The sequence below is a fragment of the Meles meles genome, chromosome 5 (genome assembly GCF_922984935.1).
Source record: "Meles meles chromosome 5, mMelMel3.1 paternal haplotype, whole genome shotgun sequence".
In the NCBI taxonomy this organism is placed as follows: Eukaryota; Metazoa; Chordata; class Mammalia; order Carnivora; family Mustelidae; genus Meles; species Meles meles.
In genome coordinates this window covers 15,362,057-15,387,814 of record NC_060070.1, presented here as the reverse complement: position 1 = coordinate 15,387,814, position 25,758 = coordinate 15,362,057, and the positions used below count along the sequence as shown (strand labels likewise).

General features: G+C 40.4%; 1 protein-coding gene across 1 annotated transcript in view; it reads left to right on the top strand.

The window, feature by feature from the left end:
* LOC123942083 (estrogen receptor-like) overlaps positions 1–25,758 on the top strand; it is a 142,513-nt gene that overhangs the window by 18,327 nt on the left and 98,428 nt on the right. The window contains exon 2 of the mRNA XM_046006037.1: positions 21,474–21,664. Coding sequence (XP_045861993.1) covers positions 21,474–21,664 — 191 coding nt within the window. The remainder of the gene's footprint in view (positions 1–21,473; positions 21,665–25,758) is intronic.

The following is a 25,758-nucleotide window of genomic DNA, read 5'->3' as shown; positions in this document are numbered from 1 at the left end:
TTTACTAACCTCTTAACGTATTTCTAGTTATTTTAAGGATATCATGAAACTAGTTCCATATAATTCACTTAATTAAATTCAGTTTATTTACTTATCTTATTTTTAAAAGATTTATTTGAGAGAGAAAAAGAGAGAGAGAGCACGTGCATAAGCAGGCAGAGGGGCAGAGGGAGAGGGAAAAGCAAGATCCCCACTGAGCAGGGAGCCCCACTTAGGTCTTGATCCCAGGAACCCAGGATTATGACCCAAACCAAGGGCAAATGCTTAACTGCTTAACTGACTGAGCCACCCAGGTGCCCCTGAATTTGATTTATCAAAAGAGCTTTTGGCTGCCTCCTATATGTTAGATATTGCTCTCAGGGATTCCACACCCTAACAGGTGGACAACCTGTGTAACCATTTATTGCAATGCAGCGTGCAGAGGGTTGAGAAGATGTGGGCACACTGTCTGGGGGTAGCAGAGTGGAGAAGCTGAGTCTGAGTGCTGTTAGGATTTCTCTGGGCTAACAGGGCTGGACAAGGGTGTTCTTGGCGGGAAACAATATGAGCAAAGGTATGGCTGGTTGGGAAGTAATTGGCACATAATGGGCTGCTCGAAGGTGGGCAAAAGAACACCAGGAGATGAGTCAGGAGAAAGAGGTTGGGGTGTTCCAGAGGGTTCTAGGTACATCGACTGTAAGCATCTTTGCTGCCAGCATTTTTGCTGCAAATGTTTTTAGTGAATAATTGGTTGTAAAGCAGTTTTGCCGGAAAAGATAAAAGAAAATGGATCGACAGTGGTTTGTTTGACGGTTTGGTTTTATCAAACCAGTTGACAGCTTGGTTTCCTTTCTCTGTTGGCACAGTGCTCCCATTTTGTTTAAAGATTTTATTTATTTATTTATTTGAGAGAGGGGGTTGGTGGACAGTCAGAAGAAGAGGGAGAAGCACATTCCTTGCTGAGCAGGGAGTCCAACGTGGGTTTCAATCCCAGGACTCCAGGATCATGACCTGAGCCCAAGGCAGACGCTCAACCGACTGAGCCACCCAGGTACCCCAGTGCTTCCATTTTCTTTTAATTATATAAATATTAACCCTCATAATAATCTATATAGTGGGACAGAGTTTTGAACACATATTTCCCATAGAATTTTGGAATATCTTATTAACGAACATGTGGCATATGTCAAGAATAAAGAGCAGTGTGGCTTTCACAATGCAATAACAGAGTTCCTTTACAAATACGCACCCTTGTGTGGGGAAACTGATGCCTCTTTTAAGGAAGTGGGAAATTTTAGCAAAAAAAAAAAAAGAAAAAAGAAAAAGTGCAATGAGGAGACAAATCAACAAGCAAAAAAGAAAAAAAGAAAACCTCTTTAAACAACTTTGAAGACAAGTGCCTAGGTGCGATCCACAAAATAAAATCCGTTATCTGCACAGGGTTGACCTAAATCTCCACTCTACCTTTCGGGTGCAATCAAATATTTTGAATTTGCAATAAAGTCTTTTTAATTTTGTTACTCGTTTTTCATGTTTCATTATGTCCTTTTTAATGAATGTCACTCTTCTGACTTTGGTGATTTTATGTTTTACAACAAAATTGCCTCATGGGTGATTAGTTATGCGGTGAAAATACTTATAACAAAGATGCGTGGGGGGGATTGGGACACAGGAAGTTTCTAGAAAGCACTTTGCATATGTTAACCTCAGTCAAAGAGATAATAGTAGCACATCAGAATTCCAAAACTTCCTGAAACTTATGAAATCCCTGGCCCCAAAAAGGCATATCACACACAGCAACCCTATCATCTTTGGCCATGAGATCCATATGGCGTGTGGCTTGATACATGTCCCGTGTGTTCCTTGTGTCTCTGAATGACACCATCTGCAGCTATGGTCATGGCTACATCACAGAGAGATCTACTGTGTCTTCTTAGAAATCCACACACAAAAATGGACTGTTCTTTGAGCTTGCTTCCTGCTGGGTGGATTGGAAAGTCAAAGAAGAGTAACCCCGAAGATTCAGTTTTAACCTCCACACCTAAGAGAGCAATTGGCCCCTACTCAGAAGAGTTACAATTCTGGTCACTGATTATATTTAAGGATTTGATGAAGTCATTCTGTGCCAAAGAACCTCTGTTCCTTTTAAACCATATCCTAGTTGTCTCTTATTCCAGAATCATTCGTTTGCTTTGGAGCTCTTTCCAGCCATGTGCACTAGCCTGGGCGGAGAGACACAGTAGATGAATTCTGCTTACTTTGTCTTTGATATCTCAGCTGTATGTTCTATTCAGGTTCCTGCTTCAGTTATTGCCGGTAGAGTTCAGTGAACTAAGAAAATGCCCAAAACAAAGAGGTACTTTCCCCCTTTCCTTTGTCCCTCCATTTCTTGTTTTCCTTCCCTCTAGTTTTTCCCCTCCTGTTTCTCCTGCCTCTTTTAGAGAAGTGACTTTTTTTGCGGGCAGGTCATGTTAGCGGTTATAAACACAATGGCCCTCGCAGACAGCTCTCTGTGATGGAATGGGTGTTGGTCATCTTGAATGGGTCACAGTCACGGGAGGGAGTACTGAGCAGACTGAAAGGCAGTACTGCTGCCTTTTGCCAGCTCATCTGTACACATTTTATCACTCTTGGGAAAGAGTTTTGGAAAATGGGCTGTGCGTTCATGAGATCCATTGAAGAAATTCTAGCTGGCCGGAGATGTGTCATTGGTCAGAGGCATGGGATAGAATCATGGTCCTACAATCATGGAGCTGGAAAGGAATTTAGAGAACGTGGTTGGGGTTTCTTCTCTCACAGAGAAGCAGCTGAGACCAGAGAGGTTTGGTGACTTGATTCAGCACATGTAGCTGTTACCGGCAGCCTTTTGTCTAGAACCCAGGGGTTCTAACCCAGAACTTTCTAGAACAGTCTAGAACTTTCCGACCTCAGTACCCTGCCTCTTGTTAAAAAAATAAAATTCAGCCGAATCAATATGAAGATTTAGTTGGCTTTATGAAGCGATTCATAAATCAGTGAATATCTCATCTAGCAAGGATAGGGCCACTCTGAGGAGCTGTACAGAATGGAAGGTTTTTACAGGAAGGAGGGTGGGGCGAGAGAGTTAGACACAAAAGAAAAGAAAGGATTATTCCAGGCAAGATCTTCTCTTAGGGGGAATGGCAGGGGTCTTATTATGCCACTGACCTCATCTTCCTTTGGGGGTTGGTGTAGGCACAGGTGGCAGATTGCCTAACTGATCCATCTCAGAAAATTCCTGATTGATAGTTTAAGACTTACATTTCTGGGGAGGTTGAAACTGCAGTTCGTTTAGGGATCCAGCCCTGGTTTACTGACCTGAGGCTTTAACCCAAGTGATGCCATTTTGGGCCTTTGGTTTTCTTTTAAACAGTCCCTTGTTTAAAAGAAGTCCCGAAGTTTATTGTGTTTGTCACAGTATGGATCTTTAATGGCATATGGGTTCCCAAATAATCTTTGTAAGTAAAAATTTCCATTTGCCGTTCTAGACATGTTTGTGTGGACTTTTTATGTGGTTACATGTTGTTCCTATCTCTTGGAGGGTCATAAAAATGAATGATTTATGAATCACATTCAAAAGCTGACCAGAGGCCAGTGTTAGAGCACGACTATATTTCCCAGAGGCTCACGTCTGTCTTCCTCCTTGAGTTGTCTGCTTTCCGAGGGCAGAGGTGATCCTTCTGTTCCTTCTGTCCCCCTCTCTTACTGCTCCTCCCCTCTCCTCTCCTCCTCTTGCAGCTGTCCTCTGCCCTCCTGTACTCCCTGCGATGCTGTTCAATGAGTGAATGGATTTCTTAGTATTTCTGTATATGGGTAGGTTTTATCCTCCTGATATATGTCATACTGTGTGTGGAAAGTAGGCTGGAAATCAGACTTGTTTTAAGAAGGTGTAGTGTCACACCACAGTGCCTCTCTTGACTTACCTCTTTTATGTCATCCCGATGCCTTGTTTCTTGCATCCCACTTTGGGCTTCTTGCCCTCACGGTTCATTAGCACTTGCAACAGGTTGGTGTGACTAGAGAAAGGAGAGGTGACGAAACTCAAATCAGGTCATTTGGTTACACATTAGAAACCGAGAACAGATAAAAAGATATTGACTAAATGGGGTTTTTAGGGAGCTTTCTGCCAGCCTATCCTTGTTTCCCATTAGTGTGGAAAAATCAACACTCACTTGTATTTTGGGGTGAAGATATTTTTCTTAAGTGAGTGGGAAAACCTCTTGACATTTTATAGAGAGCCTTACATTTTGAATGGTGAATGCTAATGTTCTTTGTGCAGAGTTTCAGAACTCTTATGTATGGACATTAACAACACATCACTCTCCATTTGTTTATGAGTTAAAATAGATATTTTATGTGATCATATCTTAAGGAAATGTTCAAACTTTCATCTAGTTCTTCTCCTGTATTGTTTTCAGCTCCATTAAATTCTGTTTCCAAGGAACTCAACAGAGTTTTCAATCTTTGCACTAGACATTGGATTAGCATTTTCCCTTAAGAAACTAGTATTGGCTGGGTAATAAATAGCCGTGGGCAATTTCAGCTGGGATTATTATTTATGCGATTAGGGATGATATCTGAAGTAAGGATTTTTGTTCCCAGAGCATGCAAAATACTCTTCTTTGGCTCTTGCTGCCTTTGGGTGGAGTTCCCGAGGATTCCATTCTCTGTTGGGAGTTGGGGCTCTGGGATCAGACTGCCTGATTCTTTGACCCCACTGTTGCTTGATTGTATGACTTTTGTGAGCTCCTTCTCCCTCTGTACCTCAGTTACTTCATTTATAAAATAGGTGCAGTTATAATAGTAGTGCTTGGCGTAGTTTGAGGGTTCAGTGGATCAATGACTTGTAAGGCACTCAACAATAGGGCCCGCTATGACTATCCTTTCGTGTTCTGTGACACTTTACTTGCCTATTCTCCCAGATCCCCTTATCTTGTTAGGTCGGGGGTCAGGCTGGTCTTCCAGAAATGCAGGGTGTGGTTTGAACTTCAGGCAGAACTTGGAACCAGCAGCAGAAGCTCTCTCCCTAGGTCATTTGGTGGATATGACTTTCAATGGTATGTACCACCAGTCATTTTCTGGAAGGACTTCTCTTTTCCATCTCTTAGGGAAGAATATTCTCTGCCTCTTTTTATTAACCAGAAGACACACAATCAATACAAACAAGAACTACATTCATTAAATGGTTAATATGAGGCAAGAGATAGATGAAGTTTTCAGATGAGCATTGTGAAGGAGCTGGAGTCTTTGGAGTGACTTTTCTCATCCAGAAAATAATTTTTAGCTTGCTTAAAATGCTTAAAATTGCTTAAAGACTTTGCCCACAAAATACATGTGACATGGCTTAATGGGTTACTCAAACCTGGCCCAGGACTCAGTTAACTTGGGCTTTTCTCAAAATGAGATTCAGGATTTATCCTTGCTAGACGCTACCATTTTGGATCAACTTTTACGTTTTTTTTTTTTTTTTTAAGAATGTCTGTTTACTGCCATGGAAAATGAGATTATATTAAAATTCAAAGACAAACCTTTATAGAGTGTGGAAAAACCCACAGGTAAGTTCTGGTCCTAGACACCAATCACCACTAACTTAGGCCCATTTATATTATATTTACAGCAGAGAGAAATACACAGGAAGCCACAATCAGATCGATATATTTGTTGCTGCATACACAGGCATCAATAATTGGCTTCTCATTATCTTGATACATCATTCTGTTACTGCAACAGATTCAACGATGCCTCTTGCAAAGCTGTTCTTAATTCTTTGTTGATGGATTTATTCACTATTTATTAGATACATTCTTTGTGTAAAGTACCATACCAGGTGTTTTGGTGATAAAAAAATATTTAAGATATAGTTTACTTACTTTTGAAAACCTATAGCCTAGCTAAGAAGGCAAGACACACAGTATGGGACATATAATTTTATTCATTCCATAATCGACTGTCTGTACTTTGTTGGAAGTGGGAAAGCAAAGGTGACTGTAATAGGATCCCTTTCCTGGAGATTCACAGTGACTACCAATGATGATGATGACCATTCCAGACAGTTCTATAGGTGATATTCTAGGAGCACATGTTGATTCTATTGAGAAATTCAGCGGTGGCTGAATTTCTGAATTCTGAGTGGGCATTTTCCCTCAGGAGATTTTGCCTTTTGGCCAAGATAGGAAGCTGTGTGGGCAAAGGTCCAGAGATGGACTGCCTTGATCTGGAAAGGGCAACACATAAAATTAAGTCTGCATTTCTCCTGTAGGCTGGGAATTCTTAGTCTGAAGTCTTTTGGGGAGACCATTCACGGGCTTCAGAGGCCAATGAGTACCCTAAGATTATAAGTGAAATCTGTGTTTCTGTAAATAAGAGTATTTTCCTGTGGTCTACCATCCAAAGAGGATTAAGAAGGCTTACCACAGATGTTAAGGAGACATGAAGGATTTCCAATAGGGGTCCATTTTGCAGAGGAGAGCTATCACTCCTGCTGTGGTGTGGCGGACAGGTTTGTGATATGGGAGTGTCCAGGTGTAGAGTTGGGACTGCTTTCACCATGTCTGTAACTCATTCAGATGACAAATACTTTTTAATCACTTTACTGTGTGTCTGGCTGCTGAGCATGAGCTGGTTGACCATGATAAGTAAAGGGGTGACAGTCTCTGCCATGGTGGGGGTTATGGTGCATGGGGTAATAGTAATGAAACAGAGCACAACAAAATGCCGATTCATAGCGCCAACATTTATTTAAGCCCTGGTTTATTCAACCCTTGATTCTAGAGTAGGCTCTCTTCAAGGTGCTGGGGAATGAAACTTACATTTTAGTTGGGAAGTTATATAATAAAATAAATTAAAATTTGGTTTGATGTTGGGTCGTGTTGTGTTATGAGGGCATAAGAGGGTGGAAGTCCTAGAAAGACTACTTTAACAAGGTCAGAAATGACACTTGAGAAGGTAGGGAACTGCATGGAGTGGGAGCAAGTTATGGAGAAGGGCTTGGAGACATGAGGGGCTTGGTGTTTGTGGGGCAGCTGGGAGTCAGCGTTTGCCAACTCAGTGATCAGGGAGGGAGTGTGTGGAGTCAGTCCCTGTTGGACAGGACATGGATCATGCTGGGTTTTCTTGAATTTTATTCTTGATGTGGTAGGAAGCTGCCAAGGGTTTTATATAGGGGAGTGTGACTCTGACTCTGTGTGTGTGTTCAAGAAACCACCAAGCAATTAATGCAATTCTAACACCATCTACTTGGATTGCATTAGACCCTGTAGGTTAAGAGCTCAGTCTTACAAGACTGCCCCTCCTTCAGATACCAATCATAAGCCCAGGTTTTCACTTGTGCTTCTAACTATAAACTAGCCATAAATCAGAGGTTCCCATGAACCCCTTGTTGGGTTCAATTGAGAGTTGTTCACAGAACTCAGAGAAATGTTTTATTTACTAGATCACCAGGTTTTTTGTTTTGTTTTGTTTTTAATAAAGCAATATGAATCAGAATAGCCAGGTGGAGGCGATGCTTGGGGAAGGCATAGGGAAAGGGTCTGAAGCTTCCATGTCCTCTCCAGGTATGCCATTTCTCCAGCAACTCCCCATATTCACCAACCCGGAAGCTCTCTGAACCCTGTCCTTTTGCGTTTTTATGGAGGCTTCATTACGTAAGTGGGATTGATTAAATTGCTGGCCAGTGGTGACTGATTCAGCCTCCAGCCCCTCTCCCCTGGAGGCGGGACGTAGGGTGGCAGGAGACTGAAAGTTCTAACTCTCCATTTCGGATGGTTTCCCTGGCAACAAGCCTTCATTCTTAGGTGGGATCCAAAAGTCATCTCATTAATGTATAAGATACACCTTTGTTGCTCTCCTATCAGTTGGGAAATTCTAAGGGTTTCAGAAGCTCTGTGCAAGAAATGGGACAAAGACCAAATATATATTCTTATTAGAAATCATAGTATCACAGGGAGTGAAAAGATGGCTGCTTCACTCCCAGGGTGTGTGTAATCTAGCTCTTGGAGGTAAGCAAAGCTCCATGGAGAAAATTAAGCTCAGGCCGTGACTATAGGTTAAATAGGAGTTACTCTGGGGTCAGGCAGAGGGAAGAGCCTGCTTGAATGCCTTGGTTGGATCCTAGGGCCATAGGGCCAAAATGGGAATGCAGGAATAGAAGTGGGTTTTTTGGGAAAGATACTAAGTTTAGTTTTGTGCACATTAAGTTTCAGGTTTCTTTGGGTCATTCAAGAGGAGCTGCAAAGTGGGTAATTTGTATCCACTTCTGAAGTCCAGGAGAGGGATGTAGGTTGGCAGTTGAGTGTGGTCACACACAGGGCCAAGATTCCGACAAAGAAAATGTCCACTAAGGATGACAGAAGGCTGACGGCAGAGCTCTGAGGAACAGTGACATTTAGGAGCCTGGTAGAGGAAGAAAATACTGCAAAGGAAACAGGTGTAGAGTACTGTCAGACAGGTGATAATCCAGTATCTAACTAGGTGTCAAGAGAAGTGGTGAAGACATGTGCTGTAGGAATTCAAAGGTGAACCAGGGTAAGTTGGAATACTTAGGACAAGCCTGAAGAAGATGGGGAACTAGCTTAGTTTTCTGTGATAGGTGAGTTGTGATGGCTGAAGGGAAGCAGAGATAGCAGAGATGGTGGTATGAGTAATTTCTCAGAGATGGAGTTGATAACATTTTCCTCAGGGAGCTATAGAGAGAACAATACTGGTTGGAGCAGGGAATTCAAGAATTTGAGCTTAATTCTATATGTTGATGATTTTAAAATTTCATTTTCCTGATTTATTAGAATTAAATTAAAGAATTAAAGGCACAAATTTGAGAGTTCATTTATGTGTGTTTTCTAGAAAAGACAGTTTCAGAGTCTTCTCTATATTATCAAACAGGTCCCCGAGGCCCCCCAAAGGGTAATGACCCTCATATATACGTAATGAGAAGTTATTGAAAGGTGAAAGTTGTATTTTATGACTGTTCTTTTGACAGTGGCAGGCAGGCTGAGTTTGAGGACTTGTGAGAGGCAGGAGACTACTTTTAGTAAATCAGATGTAGGGTTATTTATGTCTTAGGCAAGAATGACGAAAACAAGGAATGCAAAGGAAGATAGGCATAGCGTTTTGAAGAAATAACTGATATAATTTGGTGATGGATTAGATGGAAGAGGTTCATTAGCACGTGTTCATCAAGGACATAAATGTGTGTCAGTTAAAACTGGGAGCAAAGGAGACATGATCCCTGCCTTCCTGGAATTCACTGTTTATTAGGGGGAACATATATTTGTAAATAATCACTCAAGAATAGGACTGGAAATTGTGGTAAGCATCATCAAGAAAAAATATAAGGCCCTTTGGGTGCATGTAACTTTGGGGATTTGATTTGGGGATTAGAGTCTCATGAGGTTATCCCACTGGCACTGAATTACCCCCCATCTCTAGGGCGTGGACATCTGTTGGTTCTTTTCACTTAGCTTTGCAAAAATGTTTCTTCTAGAAACCAAAAGCTTTAAAAAATTAAAAAAAAATTCTTGACTCATCAGGTAAATGCTTTTGGATTGGCTGGTACCATGATTTATGGTTGGAAAATGAACAATATTTCATTATGTTGAGCTTTAAACTCTTCCTCTGATCAATGAAAATCTTCTTGATAAATGCACTTTGTTATGCTCTGTTGTGATTTGGTCTAAGAGAGTCCACTCTCTAGACCCAATATGAATGCCTTCAGACTTCTCTCTTCATCATATTGAATATATAATATCAGTAGGCACCCACTGGGAAATATTTAGTGGTCCATGGGTATAATGAAAAGGGAACTAAATCTAGTCAGTTGAGTTTCCAGTTTCCATAGCTGCAGTGGTGTTATCTCTCATTTTCTGATCTCACGTTTCTGCCCATCTTCTCTCTGCCTTCATCACTCTGTTCCTAAAGCACTTGCGTGCCTCCGAACTGTGATGTGTTCAGTCGCTGACAACGCATCCCTCCATTTTGCCCTTAAACTTCCACCTTACTTCTTTTTCGAGAATCTTTAGACATACCTGGAAGGCTGAAGAACATTTAACTTGGTAAACTAGTCAACTTCTTATCTGCGTCTTGTGAGAATGTGCCCAAGATGAGAAACTATTGAGGTTTTGTGACAATTCAGTGAGAAGGCATAAGAATTTTATAAAGACAGACAGCTTTTAGCAAATTGGCTAAAGAATTAAATTTTTCAGCTATAATAATGAGATAAGGGAGGCAGAACTTGAATACATTTAGCTCATGAAAATGAGAGTAATTAATTTTGGTTCTATAAATATAAGGAGAAACAGGGGCGCCTGGGTGGCTCAGTGGGTTAAGCCGCTGCCTTCGGTTTGGGTCATGATCTCAGGGTCCTGGGATCAAGTCCCGCATCGGGCTCTCTGCTCAGCAGGGAGCCTGCTTCCCTCTCTCTGTCTCTGCCTGCCTCTCTATCTACTTGTGATCTCTCTATGTCAAATAAATAAATAAATCTTTAAAAAAAAACCAAGGAGAAACCCAAGGGCCTCTGAGGCTGACTGAGGGGAAGAAACATTGAGCTAAACATGGTATAAAGCATTTCCTACCAAAGAAGCATGAAGCTGAGAGTGCCATGTCTTTGACAGATGCTATTGGGCAAGGCTGGGGAGAGAGAGGCGGGAAGAGATGAGTCTGGGACCTCTAATGAGGCTCTTCCCTGGGGGCTGATCTAACCGCAGGTCAGTGCCTGGCCTACCCTTGTGGCTTGGTCTGAGTCCAGGCACAGACACCTCCCACTCTGTTCCTTTCCACTACAAATGATGAGGCCAAGTTAGTCTGCATACTGGGGACACAGATCTCTCTCTGGAGGCAGTTGTACCAATTACTTTGGCCAAATGGATATTCCAGAAAACCTGAACCTATTCCAAGGTGCCACAGTGCTTTACAGACCACGAGAAGATCTCACTTGCCTTTTAGGTTGATCTGTGTTATATTTTTCATGACATCCCCATTTAGGAGCGTTCATAGAGCAGGGTTGGGCCAAAACAATAACCGACAATGTTACCTATATGATTTTCCAAGTTGGATAAAAAAGTTCCTTTATGGGGAGGAAATATGGCCTGAGTAGTTTTCTCTCTTTTTTTTGGAGGCCTTCTGGTTTTATGCTCTATGTCTGCAGTGGATTTTCCGTATTCCAGGAACATCTCAAAAATAAAGCGTACATGGAAGACATTTTGTGGATAGCATATATCTCTGCTAGATCTGGGGAAAATGAGCTTTTGCAACTAAACTTTTACCAGTACTTTTAAAAATAATATTTGCATATTCCACTTATATTGTAAAATTTTTTTTACACTTTATTGATTCAGTTATTGGTTAATTCATTTAGTATCAATATTTATTGAGTCTCTATTTTGGATGAAGCACTATACAATAAACAATTGGGGTTCCAAAGATGAATAAGACATGAACAACTTAGCATCAATGGAGACACACAAATGTATAACTGAAGGGGTAAGAATGGTTGGTAAGAGAGGTGACCTTAAGATGCAGTGATTAGGGGCGCCTGGGTGGCTCTGCCTTTGGCAAAGCCTCTGCCTTCGGCTCAGGTCATGGTCCCAGGGTCCTGGGATCAGGCCCCACATTGGGCTTTCTACTCGGCAGGAAGCCTGCTTCCTCTTCTCTCTCTGCCTGCCTCTCTGCCTACTTGTGATCTCTGTCTGTCAAATAAATTAATAAAATCTTTAAAAAAATAAGATGCCGTGATTACCTCAAATACATTTGGATGGCTGCTATTAAAAAAGCAAAACAAGGAGGGAGGAGTCAAGATGGCGGAGAAGTAGCAGCCTGAGACTACATCAGGTAGCAGGAGATCAGCTCGATAGCTTATCTAAACATTGCAAACACCTACAAATCCAACGGGAGAGCGAAGAGAAGAAGAACAGCAACTCTAGAAACAGAAAATCAACCACTTTCTGAAAGGTAGGACTGGCGGAGAAGTGAATCTAAAATGACGGGAAGATAGACCGCGGGGGGAGGGGCCGGCTCCCGGCAAGCGGCGGAGGAACGGAGCACAAAATCAGGACTTTTAAAAGTCTGTTCCACTGAGGGACATTGCTCCAGAGGCTAAACCAGGGTGAAGCCCACGCGGGGTCAGCGTGGCCCCAGGCCCCGCAGGGTCACAGAGGATCGGGGGTGTCAGAGTGTCGGAGAGCTCGCAGGTATTAGAACGGAGAAGCCGGCTGCAGAGACAGAGCCGAGGACTGAACTCTCAGCTCGGGGTTACCTTGAACTGGTCGCGGGCTGGGTGAGCTCGGAGCGCGGCTAGAGGCTGGGGATACGGGAGTGATTGGGTGCTGTCCTCTGGGGGCGCACTGAGGAGTGGGGCCCCAGGCTCTCGGCTCCTCCGGGCCAGAGACTAGGAGGCCGCCATTTTCATTCCCGTCCTCCGGAACTCTACGGAAAGCGTTCAGGGAACAGAAGCTCCCAAAAGCGAACCCGAGCCGATTACTTAGTCCGGCCGCCGGTAAGGGTGGTGCAATCCCACCTCGGGCAAAGACACTTGAGAGTCACTACAACAGGCCCCTCCCCCAGAAGATCAACAAAATATCCAGCCAGGACGAAGTTCATCTATCAAGGAGAAAGCAGGTTCAATTCCTAAGACAGCAGAGCAATTCCAGAGGAGGAGAAAGCAAAGCACGGAACTCATGGCTTTCTCCCCATGATTCTTTAGTCTTGCGGCTACTTCAATTTTTTTTTTCTTTTTTCAATTTTTTTTTCTTTTTTCTTTTTTCTTCTTCTGCTAAATTTTTTAAAACTTTTACCCTTTTCTTTTTTAACGTTTTTTGACTAGTTCATCTAAATATATATATTTTTCTTTCTCTTTTATATTTTTTTATTTGTTTTATTTTTAAAATTTTTTTTTCCTTTTTTTTTTCCTTTTCTTTTTTTTTCAGAACCTGTTTTTATCCCCTTTCTCCCCCCCACAATTAGGGGTCTCTTCTGATTTGGTTACAGCGCATTTTTCTGGGGTCTTTGCCACCCTTTTAGTAGTTTATTTGCTCCTTCATATCCTCTTATCTGGACAAAATGACAAGGCGGAAAAAATCATCACAAACAAAAGAACAAGAGACAGTACTGAAGGCTAGGGACCTAATCAACACAGACATTGGTAATATGTCAGATCAAGAGTTCAGAATGACGATTCTGAACATTCTAGCCGGGCTCGAAAAAGGCATGGAAGATATTAGAGAAACCCTCTCTGGAGATATTAAAGCCCTTTCTGGAGAAATTAAAGAACTAAAATCTAACCAAGTTGAAATCAAAAAAGCTATTAATGAGGTGCAATCAAAAATGGAGGCTCTCACTGCTAGGATAAATGAGGCAGAAGAAAGAATTAGTGATATAGAAGACCAAATGACAGAGAATAAGGAAGCCGAGCAAAAGAGGGACAAACAGCTACTGGACCATGAGGGGAGAATTCGAGAGATAAATGACACCATAAGACGAAACAACATTAGAATAATTGGGATTCCAGAAGAAGAAGAAACAGAGAGGGGAGCAGAAGGTCTATTGGAGAGAATCATTGGAGAGAATTTCCCTAATATGGCAAAGGGAACAAGCATCAAAATCCAGGAGATGCAGAGAACCCCCCTCAAAGTCAACAAGAATAGGTCCACACCCCGTCACCTAATAGTAAAATTTACAAGTCTTAGTGACAAAGAGAAAATCCTGAAAGCAGCCCGAGAAAAGAAGTCTGTAACATACAATGGTAAAAATATTAGATTGGCGGCAGACTTATCCACAGAGACCTGGCAGGCCAGAAAGAGCTGGCATGATATATTCAGAGCACTAAACAAGAAAAACATGCAGCCAAGAATACTCTATCCAGCTAGGCTATCATTGAAAATAGAAGGAGAGATAAAAAGCTTCCAGGACAAACAAAAACTGAAAGAATTTGCAAACACCAAACCAGCTCTACAGGAAATATTGAAAGGGTTCCTCTAAGCAAAGAGAGAGCCTAAAAGTAGTAGATCGGAAAGGTAGAGAGACAATATACAGTAACAGTCACCTTACAGGCTAATAATGGCACTAAATTCATATCTCTCAATAGTTACCCTGAATGTTAATGGGCTAAATGCCCCAATCAAAAGACACAGGGTATCAGAATGGATAAAAAACCAAAACCCATCAGTATGTTGCCTACAAGAAACTCATTTTAGACGCGAAGACACCTCCAGATTTAAAGTGAGGGGGTGGAAAACAATTTACCATGCTAATGGGCATCAGAAGAAAGCTGGGGTGGCAATCCTTATATCAGATCAATTAGATTTCAAGCCAAAGACTATAATAAGAGATGAGGAAGGACACTATATCCTACTCAAAGGGTCTGTCCAACAAGAAGATCTAACAATTTTAAATATCTATGCCCCTAACGTGGGAGCAGCCAATTATATCAACCAATTAATAACAAAATCAAAGAAACACATCAATAATAATACAATAATAGTAGGGGACTTTAACACTCCCCTCACTGAAATGGACAGATCATCCAAGCAAAAGATCAACAAGGAAATAAAGGCCTTAAATGACACACTGGACCAGATGGACATCACAGATATATTCAGAACATTTCATCCCAAAGCAACAGAATACACATTCTTCTCTAGTGCACATGGAACCTTCTCCAGAATAGATCACATCCTGGGTCACAAATCAGGTCTCAACCGGTATCAAAAGATTAGGATTATTCCCTGCATATTTTCAGACCACAATGCTCTGAAGCTAGAACTCAATCACAAGAGGAAAGCTGGAAAGAACCCAAATACATGGAGACTAAACAGCATCCTTCTAAAGAATGAATGGGTTAACCAGGAAATTAAAGAAGAATTGAAAAAATTCATGGAAACAAATGATAATGAAAACACAACAGTTCAAAATCTGTGGGACACAGCAAAGGCAGTCCTGAGAGGAAAATATATAGCGGTACAAGTCTTTCTCAAGAAACAAGAAAGGTCTCAAGTACACAACCTAACCCTACACGTAAAGGAGCTGGAGAAAGAACAAGAAAGAAACCCTAAACCCAGCAGGAGAAGAGAAATCATAAAGATCAGAGCAGAAATCAATGAAATAGAAACCCAAAAAACAATAGAAAAAATCAATGAAACTAGGAGCTGGTTCTTTGAAAGAATCAATAAGATTGATAAACCCCTGGCCAGACTCATCAAAAAGAAAAGAGAAAGGACCCAAATAAATAAAATCATGAATGAAAGAGGAGAGATCACAACTAACACCAAAGAAATACAGACAATTATAAGAACATACTATGAGCAACTCTACGCCAACAAATTGGACAATCTGGAAGAAATGGATGCATTCCTAGAGACATATAAACTACCACAACTGAACCAGGAAGAAATAGAAAACCTGAACAGGCCCATAACCAGTAAGGAGATTGAAACAGTCATCCAAAATCTCCAGACAAACAAAAGCCCAGGGCCAGACGGCTTCCCAGGGGAATTCTACCAAACATTTAAAGAAGAACTCATTCCTATTCTCCTGAAACTGTTCCAAAAAGTAGAAATGGAAGGAAAACTTCCAAACTCATTTTATGAGGCCAGCATCACGTTGATCCCAAAACCAGACAAGGATCCCACCAAAAAAGAGAACTACAGACCAATATCCTTGATGAACACAGACGCAAAAATTCTCGCCAAAATACTAGCCAACAGGATTCAACAGTACATTAAAAGGATTATTCACCACGATCAAGTGGGATTTATTCCAGGGCTGCAGGGTTGGTTCAACATCCGCAAATCAATCAATGTGATAGAACACATTAATAAAAGAAAGAACAAGAACCATATGATACTCTCAATAGATGCTGAAAAAGCATTTGACAAAGTACAGCATCCCTTCCTGATCAAAACTCTTCAAAGTGTGGGGATAGAGGGCACATACCTCAATATTATCAAAGCCATCTATGAAAAACCCACCGCAAATATCATTCTCAATGGAGAAAAACTGAAAGCTTTTCCGTTAAGGTCAGGAACACGGCAGGGATGTCCATTATCACCACTGCTATTCAACATAGTGCTAGAAGTCCTAGCCTCAGCAATCAGACAACAAAAAGAAATTAAAGGCATCCAAATTGGTAAAGAAGAAGTCAAACTATCACTCTTCACAGATGATATGATACTATATGTGGAAAACCCAAAAGACTCCACTCCAAAACTGCTAGAACTTGTACAGGAATTCAGTAAAGTGTCAGGATATAAAATCAATGCACAGAAATCAGTTGCATTTCTGTACACCAACAACAAGACTGAAGAAAGAGAAATTAAGGAGTCAATCCCATTTACAATTGTACCCAAAACTATAAGATACCTAGGAATAAACCTAACCAAAGAGACTAAGAATCTATACACAGAAAATTATAAAGTACTCATGAAAGAAATTGAGGAAGACACAAAAAAATGGAAAAATGTTCCATGCTCCTGGATTGGAAGAATAAATATTGTGAAAATGTCTATGCTACCTAACGCAATCTACACATTTAAGGCAATCCCTATCAAAATACCATCCATTTTTTTCAAAGAAATGGAACAAATAATCCCAAAATTTATATGGAACCAGAAAAGACCTCGAATAGCCAAAGGAATATTGAAAAAGAAAGCCAAAGTTGGTGGCGTCACAATTCCGGACTTCAAGCTCTATTACAAAGCTGTCATCATCAAGACAGCATGGTACTGGCACAAAAACAGACACATAGATCAGTGGAACAGAATAGAGAGCCCAGAAATCGACCCTCAACTCTATGGTCAACTAATCTTCGACAAAGCAGGAAAGAATGTCCAATGGAAAAAAGACAGCCTCTTCAATAATTGGTGCTGGGAAAATTGGACAGCCACATGCAGAAAAATGAAATTGGACCACTTCCTTACACCACACACGAAAATAGACTCCAAATGGATGAAGGACCTCAATGTGAGAAAGGAATCCATCAAAATCCTTGAGGAGAATGCAGGCAGCAACCTCTTCGACCTCAGCCGTAGCAACATCTTCCTAGGAACAACGGCAAAGGCAAGGGCAGCAAGGGCAAAAATGAACTATTGGGATTTCATCAAGATCAAAAGCTTCTCCACAGCAAAGGAAACAGTTAACAAAACCAAAAGACAACTGACAGAATGGGAGAAGATATTTGCAAACGACATATCAGATAAAGGGCTAGTATCCAAAATCTATAAGGAACTTAGCAAACTCAACACCCAAAGAACAAACAATCCAATCAAGAAATGGGCAGAGGACATGAACAGACATTTCTGCAAAGAAGACATCCAGATGGCCAACAGACACATGAAAAAGTGCTCCACGTCACTCGGCATCAGGGAAATACAAATCAAAACCGCAATGAGATATCACCTCACACCAGTCAGGATGGCTAAAATTAACAAGTCAGGAAATGACAGATGCTGGAGAGGATGTGGAGAAAGGGGAACCCTCCTCCACTGTTGGTGGGAATGCAAGCTGGTGCAACCAGTCTGGAAAACAGCATGGAGGTTCCTCAAAATGTTGAAAATAGAACTACCCTATGACCCAGCAATTGCACTACTGGGTATTTACCCTAAAGATACAAACATAGTGATCCGAAGGGGCACGTGTACCCGAATGTTTATAGCAGCAATGTCTATAATAGCCAAGCTATGGAAAGAACCTAGATGTCCATCAACAGATGAATGGATAAAGAAGATGTGGTATATATACACAATGGAATACTATGCAGCCATCAAAAGAAATGAAATCATGCCATTTGCGACGACGTGGATGGAACTAGAGCGTATCATGCTTAGTGAAATAAGTCAGTCGGAGAAAGACAACTATCATATGATCTCCCTGATATGAGGACATGGAGAAGCAACATGGGGTGGTAGGGGGATAGGAGAAGAATAAATGAAACAAGATGGGATTGGGAGGGAGACAAACCATAAATGACTCTTAATCTCACAAAACAAACTGGGGGTTGCTTGGGGGAGGTGGGATTGGGAGAGGGGGAGGGGGCTATGGACATTGGGGAGGGTAAGTGCTATCGTGAGTGCTGTGAAGTGTGTAAACCTGGCGATTCACAGACCTGTACCCCTGGGGATAAAAATACATTATATGTTTATTAAAAAAAAAATTTGGAAGGGGAGGAGAACCATGAGAGACTATGGACTCTGAAAAACAACCTGAGGGTTTTGAAGGGTCAGGGGTGGGAGGTTGGGGGAACAGGTGGTTGGTAATGGGGAGGGCACGTTTTGCATGGAGCACTGGGTGTTGTGCAAAAAGAATGAATACTGTTACGCTGAAAAAATAAATAAAATGGGGAAAAAAAAGCAAAACAAAACAAAACAGAAAGAAAACATGTGTTGGGAAGGATACAGAGAATTTGGAATCCTGGTGCATTTTTGGTAGGAATGCAAAATAGTGCAGTCAACATGGGGAAAAAAATATGGCGGTTCTACACAAAATTAAAAATAGAACTATTATAGGATCCAAGAGTCCCACTTCTGGGTATATATTCAGATGAGTTGAAATCAGGCTTTCGTAGAGAGATTTGAACATCCATGTTAATAGCAACATTATTCAAAATATGGAAGCTGCCCAAATGTCCATTGTCTTTTGGTGGATGAATAGATAAACAAAATATGGTATATATGTATGATGGAATATTGTTCAGCCTCAAAAAGAAAGGAAATTCTGACACATACTACAACATGGATGAACCTTGAGGACGTTATGCTGAGTGAAATAAACCGCTTACAAAAAGACAACTAGTATATGATTCCACGTATATGAATTATCTAGAGGAGTCAAATGCATAGAGATTGAAAGTACATGGTGGTTGCCAAGGCCTTGGGGGAGCAGTAAATGGAGAATTGCTGAATGCGTGTGAAGTTTCAGTTTTGTGAGATGGTAAAGCTCTGGAGATTGGTTACCACTGATGTGAATAACCTAACGTGACTGAACTCTACACTAAAAAATTGTTAAGATGATAAATTTGATAAATTTTTATGTTACATTTATCCTACCACAGTTTAAAGATTTGCAGTATTTTATTGTGCAGTGATGGACAGAAGATGCCTGATACTTTGGAGCTTTTGTCCATGCATCTATTATTCATTCCTCCCTTCCTTCGTTCGGCAAACGTGTATGGAATGTCTGTTGTGGGCTGGGCCCTGAGCTGTGTAGGGAGGCTGCAGTACTTAAGATTTATAAGGCCTCGAAACTGTCAGTGTCCAGCTTGCTAACCACACTGCCCCTGAAAGGCACTGAGCTTCTATAGTTATATATTCACAGCTGCTTCCTACTTACTTGGATCATGCATAAGAGGTTAGTAAACAAGCAGGTTGACTGGGGAGAGGGGTGTTCAACAGCATTGTGATTAAATGGAAGGGGATAGGCAGAAGACTATGAACTGGAACCCCAAACGGCAAGCCAGTGCTCTCTAAAGATATTAAAAAATAAAGAATTTGCATTTGAGGCTGCCAGACTAAGAGCTGTGTCATTCAGAATGGAAAAAAATGGCCAAGTCAGATGCACTCAACGCAAGGAGCCAGTATTTTGTGAGTATTATGGCAAGTATTGTTGGAGAGCCAATGCCACAAAATTGTGGACAATATCAATGAGTGATCAGGGCAGGAAAGGATCATAAAATTTGAGCTAAAAGGAAAGACAGGGCTTGTGAAAGGGAGGGCCAGTGAGAAAGTCAATATGGTCTGCTTATTTGGGTGTGGAATAGAGGCAGGAAACATGAGTTTCTTTAATCAGAGGCCCTGGGAGCTCTGTTTTCAATTCATTTTATCTCATCTTAGGTTGCTTTTTAAAAAAAAATATTTTTTATTATTTTTTTGAGATTTTATTTATTTGTTTGAGGAAGAGAGAGAGTATGAACAGGGGGAGGGGCATAGGGACAAGCAGACTCCATGCTGAGTGAGGACCCCGGCAGTGGGACCAGATCCCAGGATCTTGAGACCATGACCTGAGTCAAAATCAGGGGCTGAGCTGCCCAGGTGTCCCAGCTCCCCCGCCCCCCCCCCTTGGGTAATCTTATAGAAACCTTCACTCCATCTATCCTTCCAATATCTTTCAACTTTTCTTTTTTTCCTGTACATTCTGAAACATTTGATGAGTTCATTTAAATACACTATTGAGTGCCAACTATATACCAGGCACTGTGGTGGGCTCTGACCATACACCCTCAATTCTCCTCCACTGCTTTTATTTGGGTGCACATGCCTAGTAAATCCTGGATTGATCTTTTCTCTCTGTCTTCTTTAAGGTGTCTTTGTTGAGGCTGTTCCTTCTACCTGTGTGTTTAATCCCAACTGCTATACTTCCCTTGACTTTGTTCTGTTCTGCCCTCCTCTGTACCCCCAATTCTTCCCTCTCTATTGCTCGTTCCCTTCAGTCTAGATGAGGCTTCGGCTTCCATTCTGAAAATCTTTTTTTTTTTTTTAATCTTTATATTCTCTAGTGAGCACCCCACCCCATCTCTTCTCTACCCATTCACATCTAAGTTCTCAAAGGAATGGTCTTCACTCATCTTCATGTCCTCCTACTCCGTTCTCTGTTCCACCTGCTGGCTTTCCACCTGTGCTTGTGTACCTCTACTGAAGCTCCTTGCTAAGGTTCCTCTTTGTCAAATCCTACTACATTTCATCAGTCCTTGCTTTTTTTGGATTTCTCGGCTCCATTTGGCACTGTCGATCACTCTTCCTTCTGAAATCTTTCTACTTCCTTAAAGCTTTTTACTTCTCCATTTCCTTGGTTCTCCCAGAACTTACTGTTAATTCTTAGGTTTCTTTCTGGGATATGCTTCCTCTATGAACATTTTAAAGGTTGAAGTAATCATCTGTGTTTCTCTGCTCTTCTTGGTCTACACGCACTTAAAGAGGAGTACTGAGTATTGGATGGCACCCTTAAGTTACAGTCAAGTTATAAAAACTGATTTCCAGGGTTACATGGTAACAATGATATAAACATCTGAATTGTTATATTTCTATACATGTTGCATGTTGTTCATCAGTTCATTTGAGTTGCAAATGCCCCAGCTGCTTTATGCTTGCCTCTATTTCCTAAAGATCCTTAGTGTGTCTGGAATTAGAATGAGCATTAGTCTCTTATCGTTCTGCATTAATTGTGAATTCCTGAGGAAAAAAAAAGAATAAATCTATTAAAAACCAGTTAATTTCATTTTGTCATTTTCTAGATAATATATTCTAGTGTAGGCAGTCCATTTCTTAAGCAAGTTTGCAATAAACAATTTCCCCTCAAGGTTAATATAATAGGCAAACACCTTTTGCTATAACAGCTGGCAAGAGGTAATGAAAGATTAGCTTACATTATGATTCATTATTTCAAAATGTCAGAATAAAGTGGATCTGCTGCAGCCCCCAAGCCTCTTTAGAAGAGCGTACATGTTTTGCTTTTCTAATGTTAATAGATTCACTGTTTTTATTTTCTCCTATTTCTTTTTCTAGGCCAAATTCAGACAGTCGACGCCAGGGTGGCAGAGAGAGATTGGCCAGTACCAGTGATAAAGGAAGCATGGCCATGGAGTCTGCCAAGGAGACCCGCTACTGTGCAGTGTGCAATGACTATGCCTCGGGCTACCATTATGGAGTCTGGTCCTGTGAAGGTTGCAAGGCCTTCTTCAAGAGAAGTATTCAAGGTAATAGCGTGTTAAAAACAACCTATTCCACCTTTAATTCTGAGGGGAAGCAACTGAAAAAGGAAGGCATATAGGAGCAGCCATTTGTAAAACGAAAACACTAATACTTGGTAGGTCCACTAGTATCTTTGGTAGAAACATGGACGAAAAAAAGTTCTCAGGAGAAAGAGTTGACAAAGCCCAGGACAGGTGTGGCTGAATAATTATGCTTTCTCCACTGGCAAGACCCAAGCAATCCTGAGCAACTCTATGGGAAGAGGACTTCAATAGCTGAGTCTCAAGAGGTCTGTGCCCTGATTAGGGATGGCAGGTGGATATTCATGTGTTGCAGGCACCTAAGCTTATATGATACAGTGTAATACAGTGTAATTGCCTAAACACGATTACCTCTCCACCTTGGCTGTTTCCAGATATGCATTCTGTTCTGCCCTTTGCTCTAGAGTACCAGTTCTTTCCATCAGTTCTAACTTGACTGGTTCTTCTCTTGCTCTTCTTCCCTCTCTTTGTTGTCTCATGGATGATATGACTTGTTGCTAAAATGAAAAGACTCAATGGCTGCTGACCTGTAAGAGATACATGTTATCAGTATAAGCAGTTAGTAAGTATTGACTTGTAACATGTCATTCACCTGTGTGCCTTGATCCTCTTTTGTGTGTGGCTTACCAAGTGTGACTTCTCCCTTCAACTGCCAGCTACAATTTATTTCTACTCCACGAGTGTCCATATTGCTGCATTTTAGGGAATGCCCTGGGGAAACATCAATCATTTCTACTACCTAAACTATCTATGCTAAAGATCCTTTGTCTCACAGGAGTGGCAGTCTGACAGGAGTTTAGGTTGGGTGAATTCACTTTGTCTTGGTCCCTTTTTTAAATTTATTTATCTTGGTCCATTTAAAAAGCAGTCTTTTGGACAGTCATTGCTTTCAACATCTTTTAGAAGTCATCTGTAAGATTTGCACTTTTTGTTGGATTTTTAAATAAAATTAATGATATTCTCTGATAGTACATTTTTGTTTCTATACATGTATATGTACACACACAAAGAAATAGCAATATAAATAAATAGACACATGGATACGTATATATAGACATATCTGCATGTTAAAGCTACATAGATTATTTGATTTTACCAGATGCTACTATCTTAATTTAGAAAGATGATATTTCTATTTGGTTTTGGTTAGCATAAGCCCTGAAAAGTCTTTCAACAGCTGTCTCCACTTGTGATATTTCTTTTATTTACTTTTATGTATTCTAAAATAGCATTATTTTCACCGGCCATTTTCTCGGGTATTGACAAATCATCTTACAGAGGTAGATTTAGTGAACAGGTTCAACTACAAACTCTCACAAGTCACTTATCTGAGATTGAGTTCTCTCATCTGTAAAAATGATTGAGAGCAGTGTTCAGCAACAATTTTTTTTGGAAAAGGCCAGACAGTAACTGTTTTAGGCTTTATAGTCTTTGTTGCAACTACTCAGCCCTGAGATTGTGGCCTATAAGGAGCCATGGACAATACATAAGTAGGTGTATACATATACCTTCATATACAAAACCAGACTAGAACTGACCAGAAATGTCCTGCAAGCCATAATTTGCTGACCCTTGATTTAATGTATGTAAATGGAATAGATTGTTGCTAAATCTAAAGTTTTGACAATTCATATTTATTAAAAACTTACTCTGTACCTGTGTAAGATGTTAAAAGAGAAAATATGTATAAGATATAATCTATAATCTCATGAAATTTGGAATTTATTTGGGAAATTTACTGGCGAGGCAAAGGTACTTGTTCTTATGATACAATTAGAGAGTAAGTCAGTATAGATAAAGTGCTATTATATGAGGAAAATAATAGATGAGTATAAGAAAATAAATATTTTTAGTTATGAAAGTCAAGTTACTAAGATTAAAGATAGAAAGGACCTTTCTTCAAGGAATAATACCAGTATTCTCACAAATTATTTTTATCTTATTTGTTCAGCTTTGAAGAGTGTACTATATAACTTCATATCAGACTAAGTATTGTCTCTGACCATTAAGGCATTAGAGCAAAAAAACACAGAAAAGAAGAAAAATGTCTTTAAAATAGTGAAGGAAATGTGAGCTAATGAAAAATATTTTATGGGTATGGCATTATCTCAAGTTCAAATGTTTAAAAACTTTCTATTTACTTTTTGATGGTTAAAATATATATCTTATTTCCACCTTGTATATACAGACCAAATAGTAGGATTTATTGCACTGTAAATTATATTATCTAAAATTTTACTGTATATAAGTTGTATAAACTACAGTTTCCGTCTGGCTTCAGAAACTTCTTATCATGGTATGAAGTCACTTATATAAGCTCTGTTAAATGAGGTGAATATTGAGTCCACAGTTTTGGAAAAAGTATAAAAATGAGGAAGAGATATTAACTTTTAGAGATAGGGAGAGATCTTAAAAATAATTCAGTTTCTTAGTTCACTCATTTATTCATTGATTGCCTCTACTAGGCAAAGCACTGTGAAAGGCCCTGGACTCACAGCCTTAAAAGGTAGTGGGAGAGTTGTACAAATAAACTGGCAACTAAATGACAGTGTGACAAGTGCCAAGATGAGGGTGAGTGGAGGGTGTTATATAGGAGTCCAGACGTCACTCAGTCCTGCTGGGGGGCTTGAGTCAGGCTCCGAGAAGGTTCCCTGATTCAAAATTAAATCTGGAGGATGAGCCGAATGAGCAGAATGAAAGAGGTCGGGAGGGAGGTTCATAGGAATGAGCATATGAGCAAAGACCTGGAGATGAAAGGGAAGTTGGGGAGTTCTGTGAGTAGAAATTAGCAACATTAATTGACCATTAGATCAAACAAAGACATTCTTGGCAATGTATTTATTCTTAGATTATGTAAAAATAAGGTAGCTTATTTCCTTTTTACTTGAATGGCATTTCTATGTATTTGGTTTGTTTGTGCATATAAAAAGGAAACATCAGAGCAAGTTTAATGGTTTCTTGTCCCATTTTCTCATGATAGTCTTGATAACATGCATCTAAAAAGTTTTACTGAACTTCTTTGGCTCTTTAAAAGTCACACTGACCCTCAAACCTATTTAAGGACAGTGAAGGGTCTGACATGCAGGTAGAAACTTCTGAAGATGCTGCAGCTGTCCCTGTTTTTCTTGTTATTTAAGAAGAGAGCTAGAAATGAGTATCCATCAGATTACTCTAGTGCTCTAAGTGTTTTAGTTGAAGAGGTAAAGTGTTTGATTTGAAAGCATACAAATTTTCATCCACTACTTAGTGTATAAACTTGATTACTTAAGAAATTGAGTAATGGCTTTCAGTTGAACATATTCTTTTTTTTTTTTTTTTTAAAGCAAAGTCAAGGATGCTATTTAAGGGAGGAGTAAAATGGTATAGTACATGAACTTGTTAATCATTGCAGATGGAGAAGCAGTGTTTCTGTTTTTTTAAAACTTAATTTAATTTTTTTTCGGTGTCCCAAAATTTATTGTTTATGCACCACACCCAGTGCTCTATGCAATACGTGTCTTCCTTAAGCAGTGTTTTTTAAGATGTGTTGCAGAGACTTTGGATGAGTTATATAAACAGGTTTGTTTCAATAAACTGCTTAACAGCCAGGTACCACCTTTGAGTATAAGTCCAAGGAAAAAAGAACCCACTGAGCTCCCTGCTTCTCTGACATTATTATTTCAAATGGTCATGACATACAGTAGAGTCCCAAACCTATCTCTATACCACTAGCGATGCTGCCATTTCATATTCTCTCTCTCTGATGCCCAAAGAAGAGAATTAACATTAGATGAAACAGACATGGCCCAGACAGGTGTTGACTTAAAGGTTAGTTAAGATCAGAAGGCCAGGGGCGCCTGGGTGGCTCAGTGGTTTAAGCCTCTGCCTTCGGCTCAGGTCATGATCTCAGGGTCCTGGGATCGGGCCCCGCATCGGGCTCTCTGCTCAGTGGGGAGTCCGTTTCTCCCTCTCTCTCTGCCTGCCTCTCTGCCTACTTGTGATCTCTCTCTGTCAAATAAATAAATAAAATATTTTAAAAAAAAAAGATCAGAAGGCCATCAGGGTGGTATCACGGTAGA